The 17,557-nt window shown below is 37.7% G+C and overlaps 1 protein-coding gene across 1 annotated transcript in view; it reads left to right on the top strand.

Moving 5' to 3' along the window:
- Positions 1–16,251, top strand: part of Ttll7 (tubulin tyrosine ligase like 7) — a 118,096-nt gene extending 101,845 nt beyond the window's left edge. The window contains exons 21-22 of the mRNA XM_026784191.1: positions 3,902–4,075; positions 12,555–16,251. Of these exons, the coding sequence (XP_026639992.1) occupies positions 3,902–4,075; positions 12,555–12,675 (295 nt within the window). The 3' untranslated portion in view covers positions 12,676–16,251. The remainder of the gene's footprint in view (positions 1–3,901; positions 4,076–12,554) is intronic.
- Positions 16,252–17,557: the final 1,306 nt, after the last annotated feature.

The raw sequence follows: 17,557 nt of genomic DNA on the forward strand, positions 1-17,557 counted from the left end.
AAAAAAACAAAAAACAAACAAAAAAATTTAGCTCAGGGCTTTTGTATCAAATATTCTGGTCCTTCTCTTCTTGGATGCTCATGCGCAAAAACCCCTTGGTTCCACATAGCCCTCTGGGATGATTTTTTAAAGATATATTTTATTTTAAAAATGGCGTGTATGTTTCTCTATGAGAGTATGCACAAGTGAGTGTAGGCATCCATAAAGCCACAAGGAGGCCCTGGATCCTGTGAAGGCAGAGTTACTGGTGGTTGTGAGCTGCCTAATGTAGGTGCTAGGATCCAAAGTCAGATTTCTGTGTCCTCTAGCTCAGGAAATATGGCTATGTTGAGTAACATTTCAGTTGAGACTTGCAGAAGATTAGGTGTTAGCCATATAAAGTGAGGGGAAAGAAGAGGAAATGGGGAGGAAGATGGGGAATGAAGAGAAAAGGGAAATGGGGTAGCACCACCATGTTGGAAAGGATTCACAAGTCCTCTTTAGACCCAGGGCAAGAGATTCTGGTCCAGACATTTTCAGCCCAGAACATTTCCTGTGGGAGTGTTCATATGGAAGCTTTATTACTTCTTTTTAAGATCTTAGTTCAGAAACAAGCTTTAAGAAATGTTATAAGGGGGCTGGGGAGATGGCTCAGTGGTTAAGAGCACTGTCTGCTCTTCCAGAGGTCCTGAGTTTAATTCTCAGCAACCACATGGTGGCTCCAAACCATCTGTAAAGAGATTTGGCGCCCTCCTCTGGCAGAGGAGGCAGAGGTAGAAAGTGTAGAGGCAGAAAGTTGTATACATAATAAATAAATCTTAAAAAAAAAAAAGAAATGTTCTAAGGCACATTCTTGGGTATGTTAAAAGGCAGAGACATACCTGTCTATACAGACAATAGATCTGTCCAAGAGTTACTTAAATTATATTTGTTTTTTTTTTGTAACTGAGCAAGAAAGCAACACATTTTTATTTTTAGCTAAAATTCTTTCTAGAGAAATGAGAAGACTAGATTTCACCTTGATGTCCTAGCTGTCAGATAGCTCTTAAAGGAATACAAAAGGACAGAGCAGAGCTTCAAAAGATTCAGCAGAACTTTGGAAGAGCCAAACTAAGGACCAAACACAGGCAGTAGCAAGTGGCTTGGTTTTAGGTTGTGAACTATCCCGGTGTGAAAAACATCCACACAAAATGTAGTCGTCTCGTGACCTGACCCCCTTCCTTCACAGTCCCCCCATTGGCTATGTTCTTGGTAGATCTTCAGCACTCAAATCTTTCTGCTGGCGATTATCCACTTGCTTGACAGACTGTCTAGATTTTTAAACAGACAAAGCGAAACCGGTCTTTCTTCTTTCTCCATACATTTAGCCATCAGTTAGGTTTTCTTCCAGGGTACAAAGGAATAAATTATTTCCCTTCTTCAGATAAAATGTTTTATTAAAGTTTTCATGAGGGAGAGGGTGAAGTGGTTGGATTATTGAATAATAGGCGGACTTTCTAAGTCTTGGGATTTCATTAACCCCGCTTTGTTGTGAGAAGTATTCAGGATCTTATCCCTTGTCATGATGTCACTAAAAATGTCATCTAAAGCCATCCCCTTTAATATTTCTCTGAGGATTAGGGAAAACTCAAAAGAACTATTAAATCATTTAATTTTTCTTTTAGAATTCAATGGCGCTAGTGCTTTTATTCTCTTTGAATTTAGATTTAAAAAGCAGGCAAAAAGACCCTGGGTTCTTTGATTGGAAAGCTCTGGTATTTTCACCTCTTCCTATCTCATTTTACCTTTGTTAGAAACAACAACAACAACAACAATAGAAAAACTTTTGTGTCATTACTTTGACACAAGTGTAGCAAAGGAGCTTTTCATATATACTCCTTACCGCACTCAGTAGCTGAGGAGCACACAGTGCTGAGTGTCACGGCTTTTCTGTGTATAGGCTCTGGTAGCCTTTGGCTTCTCTTTTGGGGGGTTTTGTATGCTGTTACTTGAATATAACTTAATAGACTAGAATGAAGTGTTTTACTAGTGATACTGAACGTTTGCACAGGAAGTGCGTATAGGACATTGGTTCATACCTTGAGAAGAGAGTGGTAGACGGGTCAAAGCTCTTCTTCTGTAAGCAGGAGCCAGCAAACCCAGCAAACTGGATAGCCATGCTGAGTTGGTAGCATCAATGGCCTTAGAGACAAACCTTACACAATTTGTAAAAGTTGTATCAAATTGAAATAAAGAAACCCCTTTATCTTTCTTCCATCTTATTTCTTCCTCTCGCCTCTCTAAATCCCAAGGTCAGTAAAGAAAAATAACCTTGATGTGAGAGACCTGATACAGATGTAACCAGATGTTTCTAAGTATAAAGAAAACTCCTGTTCCGAGTGGGGAGTAATAAAGGAGATAGATGCTCATATAGACATATCAGAATCCCACCAGAGAGGGCTAGATGGGCAGTCAAAACGTAGGGTGGTTTTTTTTTTATGTGTATTTATAGGCATATACAGTTTTATATCTCTCAGCTCAGGCATTTCAGGTCTTTTAGATTATGCATATTAAATACAAACATAAATGGTAATTATCTTCTCCAGTGTTTTTTTTTGCTCCAATTAGGTAAGTTAACTTTATATCAGTGGCTGTAATGTGTGTCTCTAACACACATATATTGTTAAATGTTTAGTAGTAAATGTTGAGTTAATTGAGCTCACATTTAATTGTTTAATTAAATCAATTGGATCAGAAATGTTTATGCCTTTGGTAAGGAAGAAGTATTATATTTAGACCTTAACATTTCCAAACCCAGAAGAAAATCTATTTCTTTCAATTAACTCACTTGAGCTTTAACCCTGTAAGAAAATCTGTCATTTGCTGAGGACATGCTGTCTTCTTGGACCATGTTTTTCCCTGAGAAAATAAACAGTCGTCTTTGCAGGAAAAAATCAAACAAAGAAAGTTCAAGCACTTTGAAGTATGTAAAGAATTTTTTTAAAAAATTCCAAATATATAAAATAGCTACCGAAGGTTGAAAACTGAGTTTTTGGATTTTTCTTTTGAGATTTTTCCCCCCCAGGGAAAGGATTTTTCCTTAGTATTTTTTTTCCTTTCTTTCCAAAAACCTGTTCTTTGCCCTTGAGGCTTACAAACATTGGCTTTTGTCGAAAGAGACTTGAACTTTCCTCTCAAGGTTTGAAGAGCTAACCCTCTTCCATCCATGCTAAGATATCTCTGATTTAAGCCATGGATGATAGCTTGGGACTTGATAACAGTGACACAGACAAACATGTATGCACCAACAGTGGGGCTTCCCAGGGAATCACGAACTGTTCCTCCTTTGGAGTGAGTTCCCTGAAAGAGGAGGGACACCCAGCTTCTGCTGTGGGAGGTGAGTGCCCATTGGGGTGACATCACTATTGGGGTATCACTATGTTAGAGGAAGCAGAAGGGATGATCAATACAGAGAGTATTTAGAAAGGGGTCAAACTGAGTTTCTTAGAGCAGGGCAGCCACAAATCACAATGATTTTATAATCTCTTTGTGTCTGGTATTATGCTAAATATAGAATTCAAAAAACCCCTAAATTCCTATAATGCCTAAAATTTGAGCAGTTAACAAATTAATAAATTAATATGGAACAGCTTCATTTTTTAAAAGCAGGAATGAGTCATTTTGTTAGCTCTCCAGGTTGGGTAGCACTAATGGCCATATATACACATATGTACACACACACATACATACATAGGATTATACAAATCCTATAATAATTCTATATTTCAAAAACGAAGATTGACTTCCTCATTTGTATCTGTTATAAAGCTTCCATATTCATCACATCTATGAAAGGCCAGTTCTACCTTGTTTCCCAGTTTGTTGCTGGTTGCCATTTCCAACAGTGAACCCCACAAAGTCATGTCTGTTTCCATGCCAACAGGACCTCTTGGGAGAGCATCTTCAGTAAGAGCCCTGAGGTGGTGAGTCCTCTGCAGCTCCAGTGTTGCCAGCGCCTGGTGGAGCTTTGTAAGCAGTGTCTGCTGGTGGTTTACAAATACACCAATGAAACGCGAGGGCCCATCTCAGGCATCGGCCCCGACTGGGGTAACTCCAGGTGAGTCGGACTTTCTTAGTTCCCTGTGTGTATCGTGTAGAGACGTGCATGGGACAGTTTGAAATTGAGGGTCTTTTTCAATTAGGAGTCTTTTTATGCCTGGTTAGGGATCATCAAAAACTGAAAATGCATCCATTTCCTAATCTACAAAGCAGCTTCTATTTGCACAGCCTTTGTCTTTAGGAAACCGAAGAGCAATCACTAGCCTAAAGGGGTACATGTAATGTGATTGGAAATATGCATATTTGATGTATATATTCCTGTTTCTAAAAACCTTGGAAGAGCACTCCAAAATGCTGGAATAAAATGAACCATTATTGGGCATTTCAACATTCATCCCTGATAACAATATGCTTGAGAAAGTGCATTTGGTTTGATTTTATTTATTCAACATGCTTCTACCAAGACATTGGCCACGCCAATCAGCAGGAGATGAATTTTTGTCAAGCTCTGTCACAAAATTGAATTTCAGGTGTATCCAGTTAAAACATGTAGTTCTTCTGAAAGTAGAAACACATTAACAAGAAACAACTGTCACGCTGCAAATGGACAGAATAAAAGTGTAGTCACTTTAGAACGTCACTATACGTTTGCACTTCCTATCAGAATTAAAGATGAGTTGTAACGCTGAGTACGCATTACAGCTGGGTTTGGTGGTAGGAAATTGGAGCCAGGGTTTTACACAGATGGGCGCTGAGCTGTGCTCCCAGCTGTGCTCTCTTTTCACTTTGGTTTTATTATACTGAAGTTGCAGTGTTACTGAGAGTAGAAGCAAGTGAGTGATGAAAACGAAGTCATAGTCAAAAAGGAGTGAGAGTCAGGGAGGAGATTTGAAAATAAAGAGCGGTTGGAATCGCTAGACCTGGACGCAGTGAGATCATCTCTCTTCGGGGAGGGTGAGAGCACTTGAGCCCACTCTCTTCCACAGGACCCGGAATCACAGAATGGATTGGAATATTTTCCTCAGAAAGGATCAGCCCACATATTTGTCTTAGACTTTGTTTCTTGTACACTGTGTAGTATATCTAATCTGTTTTGACTCTTTTGTTTTTGCAAATAGTAACCGATTGATCATAACAATTACAGAGACAAAGTTAACTGTATTTTATTATTTTATTTATTGTTTTTTGTGGTTTTTCTTTTTTTATTGATTTTTATTGAGCTATACATTTTTCTCTGCTCCCCTCCCTTCCTCTCTCCTTCCCTTCAACCCTCCCCCCAAGGTCCCCATGCTCCCAATTTACTCAGGAGATCTTGTCTTTTTCTACTTCCCGTGTAGATTAGATCTATGTATGTCTCTCTTAGTGTCCTCATTGTTGTCTAAGTTTTTTGGGATTATGATTTGTGGGCTGGTTTTCTTTTCTTTATGTTTAAAGACCACTTATGAGTGGCTACATTGATACTTGTCTTTCTGTGTCTGGGTTACCTCACTCAAAATGATGTTTTCTAACTTCATCCATTTTCCTGCAAAATTCAAGATGTCGTTATTTTTTTTCTGCTGTGTCTCCATTATGTAAATGTACCATATTTTCCTTGTCCATTCTTTAGTCGAGGGACATTTAGGTTGTTTCCAGGTTCTGGCTATAACAACCAATGCTGCTATGAACATAGTTGAGCACATGTCCTTATGGCACGATTGAGCATCCTTTGGATATATATCCCAAAGTGGTATTACTGGCTCTTGGAGGAGTGTTGTTTCTTAATTTTCTGAGAAATCGCCATATTGACATCCAAAGGGGCTGTACCAGCTTGCATTCCTACCAACAATGCAGAAGTGTTCTCTTTACCCCACAACTTCTCCAGCATAAGCTGCCTTCAGTGTTTTTGGTCTTGGCTTATTTATTTATTCATTCATTCATTCATTTATTCATTCATTCATTCATTCATTCATTCATTTATTTATTTATTTATTTATGTAAATTGAAAAAGAACTTTTTTTCATATAATATAATCATGTTTTTATCTCTCCTAATTCCTCCCAGATCCTTCCCACATCCCTACCCACCAAAATTTATGTTTCTTTCTCTCTCTTTAATAAACAAACAAAACAAAACACAAATAAGAGCCAAGATACACACACAGGAAAACAGAGAGAGAGAGAGAGAGAGAGAGAGAGAGAGAGAGAGAGAGAGAGAGAGAGAGAGAGAGGAGAGAGAGAGAGAACCAAGATCTACAGGCAAAAGACCAATAAGACAAAAAAAAATGCCCAAAGCAAAGTGAAGTAAAATAAAAAAGTCAACAAAAATATCCCCAAGTTTGTTTTTTGTCCAACTACTTCTGGGCATGAGGCCTACTGTGAAATGTGGTTAATACACCCAGTGAGACCACATAGGAGAAAACTAACTTTTCCATTCCCGGTGGGTATCAGTTGAGGATAGCTTCTTAGTTAGGGGTGGGAGTCCATGTTCACTTCCCCCACTCAGTACTGGAATCCGTCTGGCGTGAGCCTGTCCAGGCTTTGTGAATGCTGTCACAGTCTCTGAATTCATCTGCACATCAGTCGTCCTGTGACTGGAAGACACTCATTTCCTCAGTCACCTGTCACCTCTGGCTCTCAACAATCTTTTTTTTTTTTTTTAATTGAGAAAAGGAAAAAAAAAACAAGTTTCCGCCTCCTCCCAGCCTCCCATTTCCCTCCCCCTCCTCCCACCTTTCTCCTCCTCCTCCCACCCTTCTCCCCCTTCCCCTACTCCTCTCTCCCTCCCTCTCCAGTCCAAATTGCAGTCAGGGTTCCCTGCCCTGTGGTAAGTCCAGGGTCCTCCCCCCTCCGTCCATGTCTAGGAAGGTGAACATCCAAACTGGCTAGGCTCCCACAAAGCCAGAACATGAAGTAGGATCAAAACCCCATGCCATTGTCCTTGGCTTCTCATCAGCCCTCATTGTTCGCCATGTTCAGAGAGTCCAGTTTTATCCCATGCTTTTTCAGTCACAGTCCAGCTGGCCTTGGTGAGCTCCCAATAGATCAGCTCCACTGTCTCAGTGGGTGGGTGCACCCCTCGTGGTCCCGACTTCTTTGCTCATGTTCTCCCTCCTTCTGCTCCTCATTGGGACCTTGGGAGCTCAGTCCAGTGCTCCAGTGTGGGTCTCTGTCTCTATCTCCATCCTTAGTTAAGGGAGCCACCTTAGGGTTGGCAAGAGACTTGAACCTAGAGTGGCTCCCAGGAGCCCAAGGCGAGGTCCCCAGTTAGTTCCTTGGGCAGCTGAGGATAGGGAACCTGAAATGACCCTATCCTATAGCAATACTGACGAATATCTTGCATATCACCATAGAACCTTCATCTGGCTCTCAACAATCTTTTGCCTCCTCTTCTGCATATTCCCTGAGCCTTGAGGGGAAGGGGTTGGTGACAGAGAAATGACAGTATCTTCAAAAAATAGTGCTGGTCAAACTGGATACTGCATGTAGAAGAATGGAAATAGAATCATATTTATCACCCACCCTGTGCAAAACTCAACTCCAAATGCATCAAGAACCTCAGCCTAAGAGACATGCTAAACCTGATAGAGGAGAAAGTGCAGATTAGGCTTGAACTTGCTGGCACAGGAAATGACTTTCTGAACAGGACACTAATAGCACAAGCCCTAAGATCAACTGTGAATAAATGGGACCTTATGAAGCTGGAAAGCTTCTATATGGCAGAAGGCACTGTCAGTTTAGACAAAGCTGCAGGCTACAGAATGGTAAAAGATCTTTATCAATTGTACATCTGATGGAGGATTAGTATCTAAATATATAAAGAACTAAAAAGGCAGAACATCAAGAAGACCAAATTTAAAAAAATGGAGTACAGAACTAAGAAGCTAGTTTTCAAAAACTGAAACATAAATGGGTTAGAAACACCTAGGGAAATGTTCAGCCTCCTTAAGCCATCCAGACAATGCAGATGGGAACTACTTTGGGATTTTATTTTAGCACAGTCAGAATGGCCACGATCAATCAAGCCGACTGTCAAGGAGGGAGAGCTGCTGATGGGAGGGCTAGCTCGTACAGCCACTGTGGAAAGCAGGGTCATGGTGCCTCAGGAATCTGGGAATAAATGTCCCTTAAGATTCACCTATACCATATATACCTTCGGGGCATATACCCAAAGGGTTCGACATCCTCCCATGGAGATGGAGATACTCATCCGTTTTCATTGCTGTTTTATTCACAATAGCCAGATATGGGGAATAGCTTAAATGTCCATCAGCTGATGGACAGGAACATGTGGTACAAATGCACCATGGAATACTATTCAGCTGTTAAGAAAAATGAAATCATTAAATTTAGAGATAAATGGATGGAGTTGGAAAAAGTTATCCCTAGTGAGGCAACCTAGACCCCCAAAGACAAATATTGTACCTTTTACTTTATATATGGATACTACCTTTTAAGCCTTGGATATGCATGGTACCGTCCAAATAACCACAGTGGTTAGGAACCTGGTAGGGGACTAGGGGAGAGGTGAGCATCTCCCCCCAAAACTCAGGGCTTTACATGTTCTGGGCCAGTGCTCTCATTACTGAGTTCCTGAACCCAAGCTGAGGAGGAGAAACTAGGAAGATTAATTGATGTAGAGTTTCTTTTTGGGGATGATGACTGTGTTCTTGGCTTGCAGGTGGCTATATAAGATTAATATACTTAGCTTACTGAATTTTATATCCAAGAATGATAAAAAATATTTCTGTCATGAAATTCAAGACAATAAGAAAAATCCTCCAGAAGGACAGTACTCATATTTTGTTGAATTTTATCTACCCTGCAGTCCTCAAACTTGGAAGCTGGGTTTGTCTGAAGGAGTTCAGGGGTCCTTGTTCTACTACAGAAAGATGTTGGAAGGTGAATGTCACTTACATGGTCAAGGAAAAGTCCCCTATTGGTTTTAAATGACTGATATTCTGGGCATCATCAGAGTTAACAATAAGATAGCATATGAAAACTGTGTGCTCTGCATCTACATGGTGGGTATGTAGGCGTGCACACACCTAGCCTAATACAACGAGTGTGGCTATGGGTTGTGCAGTGAGGTCAATGGAGATAGTCAGGTGCATTGCTCTTGGGTACGAGTTAGCTGTGAGTTATTGTGGTACAGGAAAAATAAGCTAGGCTAAATGCTGTAAATTTTTTTTGTATTTTGATGCTTACATAAAGTCTTCAGATATAGTCTATAAATTCCCTTCCTTGAGACAGTCTTCCTGCCTAAAAAAAAATCAAATTGTATTATTTAACTCCAATGCAAAGAACAATTTAAAAGTAATATTTGCTGCTCAGCTACTGGAGTCTCCCAAGAGATATTAGTGGAGACTTGGAGGCAAATAGCTATTGCATTTCTCCAGAATGCCTTGCAATACCCACAGCATTTGTTTTAGCTAAGCAGTATAATTTCATATATTTTTTCCAGTTCATATCACACTTCTCCTTCTTCCAAGTCCAAAACAACAGTTTCTTACTAACTACCACTTACTAACTATTAGAAAGTTGGGGTTTGTGGTGTCAGTACCCACTGTACTTCCTGGGTAATTTTATGCTTCATGTTCCTGAAAGTGTTATTATAATGATTGTATATAGGTTTTAAAGGGGTATTTTTGTGTGCCATGACAAGAGTCTGGAATTGTCATGACTACGGAGTGCAGTCCTCAAGAGCAGCAAAGCTGTAGATTTGCACAGGCATGAGCAGGGGAAAGACAGTTGCTTCATACAGCTTATTCTCCTGTAAAATGTCACTAACAGTGATATGTACTTAGGTAATTGTTATTAGGATAAAATATATTAACATTTATAAAAAAATAGAATAGAGCTGGCCAATAAAATGCTATTTACATAATTGTTTAGTATAAAATAAATCACCTAGGATCCTGTACTTTGTGATCTTATTTTTTTATTTATTATTTATTTATTTATCTCATGTGCCAAAATGGAGCACAAGGTCTTTGTGAGACTGGGTATGATTTCCCAACACTCAGGAGGCTGAGGACAGGAGGAGCATGGGTTCCGGATCTACTGAGAGACAGTAGAAAGTCGCTTTTGTGCATGTTTCTCAAGTGTCAATAGTGCCAATTTATTGGAAATTAAAAATTTTAATTGGAGGATTGTAAAGATAGCTCAGTGACTAAAATGTTTGCTCCAGAAGCATGAAGACCTGAATTTAGATCCTTTAGAACCCACCTTAATAGCAGAAACTCAGGAGGTATACTGGCCACCTATAATCCCAGAACCTAGGAGATGGGGATGTTTGGGACAAGCTGGCTGGCTGGAGGTGCTGAGCTACAGGTTCCCTGAAAGACACTGTCTAAGCACATAAAGTAGAACAAGATGAAGAGAAACAACTGCCATAGACCTAGGGCCTCTACAGGCATGCTCAGGCGACCACACACATGCGTGTACACCACACATACACATGTGTGAAGTTTGATAGAAGTTGCTGTTTTTGTGTTATTCCTGATGCCTTTTCCACAGAGCTTAGACTGTCCCCACCCACTGTGGATTCGTAGGTTTTGATCAGTGCCTTATTTTATTTGCTCCTTGCCCTACATAAGAAGGGACGCTTTCCCGTGCCAAAGGTATCTGATTAATCATTAAGACTTCACCAGCACTTGACATCATAATTAATCCATATAAATTACCCTAGTTATATTAAGAAAATAATTTATATAATCTGTGATGTGAGGAATCAGTGGTTCATTATTCATCAGCCATTCTGGAGTTTTGATTTAATTTACTTTGTTATGCGTTATTTGACTGCTCTATTAACTTAATGATCAGCACAATTATTTATAGTTTGTGATATTAGGTAACAGATTTAGTAGGTATGATTATTTAGGATGAAATAATGTTTATGGATATTATGAACAATTCTATTTTAATCTGATGCTGTTTGCAGTTTTATTATAATGAATTCTTTTCTTTTCCTAAGATTTACAGAAGTCAACTGTAAATTTAGTTTCTCATTAATATAGACGTATCCTAGTTCTCAGCATTGAAGTCATAGAATAGGCAGCTGACAGGTCTTACCTATCACTTTACTTCTTATGTGTTCATTCATGATGCTGCTTAGAAGATTCCAGTGGCCAAGGAAGGAAATGAATCAGTGATGCTCTCCTGTCCCTTGTTATTGGAAATTCCTCTGACTTTGCAATACATTGCTGTAGTTATTACTACAACATAGGCTTTATATACCATGGTAAATTTTCATTCATATTTATGGATTTTCTTGGCCATTCAGCTATAGATCTATAGATTGGACTGACCAAACTATCAAGATTTTTACAGGAAAAGAAAATATGGGTACCTAATTCCATATTTTATGTAATTCCCAGTTTTTAAAACTTGACATTGAAAACAAACAAACAAACAAAAAACAAGGTACAGTTTCTTGGCAAATTTGACCTGAATTAGAACATAAATTTGCTTGTAGTATTTATTATCAATTGTGAATATAAAATTAATGTTTTTTGCAGAATGGTGCTCCCTGATATATATATATATATCACATATAACATATATATGTTATATATAATATATATTATACATATACTATCTTGTTTTTTTAAAATCTGGGGAAAAATCAGATATTTGGAAATACATTTGGCTTCATGATTACATCAATCTGTAACATAAACACTGAGTTATCTAAGAATACAAAGCTTCTAATTAAGAATGTTTTAGATTAACTATAGTTATATTGAATCAATGAGACATTACACAATTAGGATCTGTGTTTCTATATCATTTAAATAAACGCTGAGGTTAATGCGACCAAATACTTCATGAAAATAATTAGTAAAAGGCTAAAGATTTGAGATGTCAAAGTATCTGATTCTTCTGTCATGTTTTAAGGGGCTGTTAGTCCGGCTCTATGTGTTAGTTACAGGCACTGATAATGAATTATAAGTTTATGTGAACCAACAAACAGCACTGTGATGTCTGAGTACAATGATAATAGCATGTCATGGTATGCTAATTTCATATGTCGTATATGTTCAGCTTTCTTTTTTTTAAGATTTCATTAATTTATTATGTATACAACATTCTGCCTCCATGTATGCCCACATGCCAGAAGAGGGCGCCAGATCTCATTACAGATGGTTGTGAGCCACTATGTGGTTGCTGGGAATTGAACTCAGGACCCCTGGAAGAGCAGCCAATGCTCTTAACTGCTGAGCCATCTCTCCAGCCCTCCAACAGTGTTTGTAATATGCAAATCAGTTTACAGATGATTGGCTAAAGCAGAAATGATGTCAACGAAAGGCAAAACCTGTCATATGTATTTTGCCTCTCCATTGATGCTATATTCCAACCTTCCCCTCCACCCCAGCTATGTTCAGCTTTCTTAAGATGGAAATTTTTGTATGAACTGTATTGTTGTGATAGTCACAGTTTTCAGATAAGAAGGGTAAATAACTAGTTGTGTAATCCTTTCATGAATTATATTGATATTAAAGTTTTGTTGCAACAAACCAATTTTTTAACTATCTTTTTTTCTTTTTTTTTTTTTTTTAGGTATTTGCTGCCAGGAAGTACCCAGTTCCTCATGAGATCACCACTATACAACATGAAATATAATTCGCCCGGAATGACTCGCTCCAATGTTTTGTTTACATCCCGATATGGCCATTTGTGAGACTGAATGCTGAATGGAGTATTGTCATGGGCTATACATAATAGCAATTCATTTCTTTTGTCTAGTTGAACCTTGAGGAAGTGACCCTTATGTGCTGTTTTATGTATATATGTCATATAAGTGTGTGGAATACATACACACATGCACTCTAGTAACATATAAATATATATATTTATTTATTATATATAAGAAGAATTAGCAGAAAACTGAATATAAGATTTAACCTTTCTGGAAATATAATAAACCATGTTAAAGTTGTTTACACAAATATGCAAATGTGTAGAATTTGCTAGGTTTACAATTAATTACTTCCTACTAGAAATGTTATTTTTGCTGCAGAGTATATAAAGCAGAATTGATCTTGAAGATCCCCTTACAGTGTTCAATTATTTTCTAGATAACACAGCTTAGAGTTCAGAAAGCACCGAGCATATCTTATCACTGACTTCTCTCACTTCTAGCAACTGTTTAACAGTGAAACACAAGCGACGTAGAAGCCTGGGGTTGGCTTGACGATAGGATTAGGATGAAACGGGTTTATGGTTACTGTAGCACACTGTAAAGTCCTAGAACAAAATCCTCGCCTGACTCCCCAACATTTTATCCTCCTATGTGGAGACGTAGCTACTTGTTCTCGTGTATACTTTCAGGAAAGATCTGATGAGGTCGTAGTGTGTTCTAAAGGGGAGGCAATCCAGTGGCTTCCGAATACAATGCAAACTTGCTTTGACTTTCCATGAGAGTCACACAAGGAGACAAGATGGTGGCAGTCATAGGGCTTGGCTGTGGGACTTTCGTGACACATAGCCCTCACATTTCTCTGGAAAACATATCGTGGATGGGTTTAAGTCTCTCAGTGTTGAGACCAATATACCTTGCAAAGTCTAATGACAGCGATGTCTCATTTCACCTCAGAAAATAATCTGAAGGCTCCGAAGAGAAGCCTACACGGAACACATGTCACTACCCACTGATGTGCCATGGAGCCAGTCTTTAATTCAACTTTGGTGTGGCATTGTCCTTCTGTCCAGGCACTGTGCATGTGTTCTTGAGCAGCATACTCCCACGCTCCCTCTTCTTGCTCACAGTTTCAAAGCCAATGTGTTGCTTTCAGTTTCCACAGACAACACAGTCATGGATTTTTTTTAACTCAGGAAGCATAATATTTGCTCAAACTTCCCTCCAAAGGTTTTACTCACAGATAGATGCTAAGTATTTGCAAAACTTAAGATTGTTTACCATCTTTTCATATCTTAGAATATATTTCCAGTAAATGAAGAAATAACTCCATGGCGGCATCAGTCAGAGCCCATTTGTCCCAGGTTCATTCAAAGGTGGATCGTTGGTGACCCAAGTTGTAAGGTATATGTATTTTACTTTTAAAACCACCTTTGGAGAGTATATTTTTTTACTGCAATATTCATTATTTTACACAAATTAATGGTAGCCATTTTACTTCTTTATGGCTGCTCACCCACACACATTCCATCAGAGATTTTTCCGAGTACAACCCACATAGTTTTTTCTTGTGTTTTCAAAGGAGACTAAAGCATCCAAATGAAGAAAATGAATGTGGAACTTAGGAATTCATATTGTGAATTATTCAATAAGGTACAGAGTAATTAAAATAAGTGATACAAATATTAGAACATTACAGAATCTTTATGGAATAATCAACAGTCAGTCCTTTTAATGGTTTATTTATAGTCATTTTTGTTTTCAATTTATGTTTAAAAATCATGGAAAAATAAAAGAACATAGAAGTTATGGATATATGTTTTAAAGTAATTGGTAAGTGATACCAACCCAATTTGTTGGTCATTCACTTTGTGTATATTAAATCACAAATAATTATTTGATGAGATAGAGTGTATGCTTTGAAACTTCTGTTTCATTCAAGAAAGGAATTTTTGTTTAAAACCAAAAAAAAAAAATTGGGGCTTTGCCACAGTAGGTATTTTCACCCTAGAAACACACATACATTAAAAACAAGCGTACATTTAAATACATAAAACTGCCAAGTATTTGGTGAGCAAACATCATTCCTTTAGCTACTCAAGCAAGGCCTTGTTCTGAGAACTAGAATTTCATTGCCTACATTTTTCTGTCTCAACTGGTTGGCTACGATGAAGTCGTGCAGAAAGCCATGTGCTCATTATTTATGTGCATTACCTGGTGTGCTGTGGGCTGTGGTTGTCATAGCACCGTTCCCTAATGAGCAGCTATGAGAAGACATGATAATGAGCCATGGAAGTCTCAGGAGGCCATAGACGGGTTTTAGAGGTATAAAATATTCCTTAGTTTTTGTTATCAATTTCTTATGCAGATGGTTAAAACATATCTACCTAAAAGACAGTATGAATTTCTCTTTCACAAGAGAGAAAGAAAACTTCAGAAACTACTTGATCTCATCAGGGTTTTGTTGTTGTTGTTCAGAATGGATTTTGGTTTACTTACCAGGGTAGGGGATAGGTATAGGCAGGTTGCCCTAGTAGTTTGGATCAGCTCAAGGTTGGAATGCTTTCCCAAACTGTAATATATGAATTTTTTCCAAACTAAGTAGTAGCTTGTTTATGTTATCACCTACAAATATAATCTAAAGTCACAGTTTAGTTTTCCCTAAGTAAACCAGCCTTGTGGGTTTGAATCTATTAAAAGACCCTGCTGCAATTCATTTTACTTTGCATGAATTTTATTTTGTTTGATTTCATTTATCTTCAACATATGAACATAAAGTTTTATATGGAGCACAGAGTGAAGCAACTCTGCTGTCTGTAAGGATTTGCCTAAATTAGATCAAATCCCCTAAAGTTTCCTTGACTCCTTATCTCTAAAGTTCAAACCAAACCCACACTCCTTTCTTTTAATATTTATGCATGCACAGGAAATAAGTGTCTCCTAGACTTTGAAAAAATGATTATATTCAAATTATCTCTATAGCCTGGAAAATAGATGAGTATGGGATTATGCTGATTTGAAGCTTCAGTTGTTTGAGTATAAACCCAATGCTTTCTTTTTTAACATGTCAGTGTCATTTATGTAAACATTATCTTCAAATTTAAACATATGCAATAGCACTGTTCAAAATACCAAAAAGATAGCTGCATACATGTCATTGTTTAATCTTCTGTAAAGCACTGATTCCTTCTTAAATATATATTATTTAAAAGGTAGTAAATACCTCAAGAGTGATAGAAAAATCCCTTCCTTTCCTATTTAGCATTGCTAATTTGAATTCAGGATCTCATGTATTTGTTCTAAACATTAACCAACAATAAAAGTATAACTGTACAATTGTGTTACTGTGACCTGGTGATTTTGGGTCATTTGATTTTCTCTTTAAAATGAGAACTTCAAGTGTAAAGGGCCATGTCATCTATACATTGATTATTAGAGATTTAATTGGTTTTAGACTAACGTTGGCTTGTAAATAAATGAAAACTGTAGAAATGTATTCATAAAGAAAACTTGATTTGTCACACTGCTTTCTCTCTCTCCTATTTTCCTTTTTCAAATTTCCTTTGAAACTTTAACTGTGCATGGCCAAAGTAAAAAAGAAGAGAAATATTGCCTTTTAGACATTGGTCTTCCTTGAATTCTTATAATGGTGTGGTTTTGCCTGAACAATAATAAAACTTCAATGAAATATTGGATCAAATTAAGTTTGCTGAGAACTTTAGGAACAAGGTTAAGGCCTGTATGTCTATAACACATGAAATGTGTGGATCTCTGTGATGTGAGATGCACTTTAACAATCTTACAACAGAAATTGGCGCGTTGAAATGACACTTGTTGAGATTGCTTCTATTTTTGAGGATCTATCATGAAGTGGTATATGGTGTATTAGAAGAAATTTACTCAGGTAAACATTATGATACTGAGGTGTGTGCCAGCCAAGAAGAACCGTATAATGCTTTCAACTTTATTACCACCTGTGAATTAGAAAGCGCTTGCCTTGACAAACACATCACTCAACAGACTAATCAGTCTTAATTAGCAAGAAGGCTTGCCTTTGAAAAGTGGTCAGATGCTTATTTCTATCAAAGGCTAATAACCATTCTGGTCCTTGAGTTCATATAACAACTACCCTATGTGCTACAGTATCTGAATTTTAATGGACTTGCAGAGGAGTCAGAATTTAAGGGTGAGGGAATACATTTGCTAACACAAATCATGGATCAAATTATCCCTTTGTGCTTTACTTCCTGTATATGAATGCAAATGTTGCAGAAGATGCACCTGGAATGTAAGCAAAACTTGCAGTTAACATTGCCATGGCATGCTCTAGCATGTGACATCTGTATGGAGAAATTACTTCAATTACTCAGATATGTTACTATAATAAAAATGTCAACACAAGAAACCAACAGTATGTCATCATTTGATTTCTCCTTTTACATAGGAACATGCACACTACATGCACACATACTGATTTCAGTAGGAGAAGAGACTGCAATCAATTAAGCAAATTGAATTAAGTATTTAATTTAGTGAACATACTTTCACAGTAATTTTTGCTGCTGTGCAGCAACTTTAGGGTGATAATGCTACCTGCTTTTAAAGAATTAGGCCGATAATATATAAATAGCTCAAGAAACTAGATATCAAGATACCAAATTATCCAATTAAAAATGGGGTACAGATCTAAACAGAATTCTCAACAGAAGAATCTCAAACAGCCGAAAGCCACTTAAAGAATTGCTCAACATCTTTAGCCATCAGGGAACTACAAATCAAAATGTCTCTGAGATATCATCTTACACCAGTCAAAATAACTAAGATAAAAAACAGATGGTAGTTTACACTGGAGAGGATGTGGAATAAGGGGAACACTCCTTCATTGCTGGTGGAAGTGCAAACTTGTACAACCACTTTGTAAAAC

This window comes from Microtus ochrogaster, chromosome 21 (assembly GCF_000317375.1).
Source record: "Microtus ochrogaster isolate Prairie Vole_2 chromosome 21, MicOch1.0, whole genome shotgun sequence".
Classification (NCBI taxonomy): Eukaryota; Metazoa; Chordata; class Mammalia; order Rodentia; family Cricetidae; genus Microtus; species Microtus ochrogaster.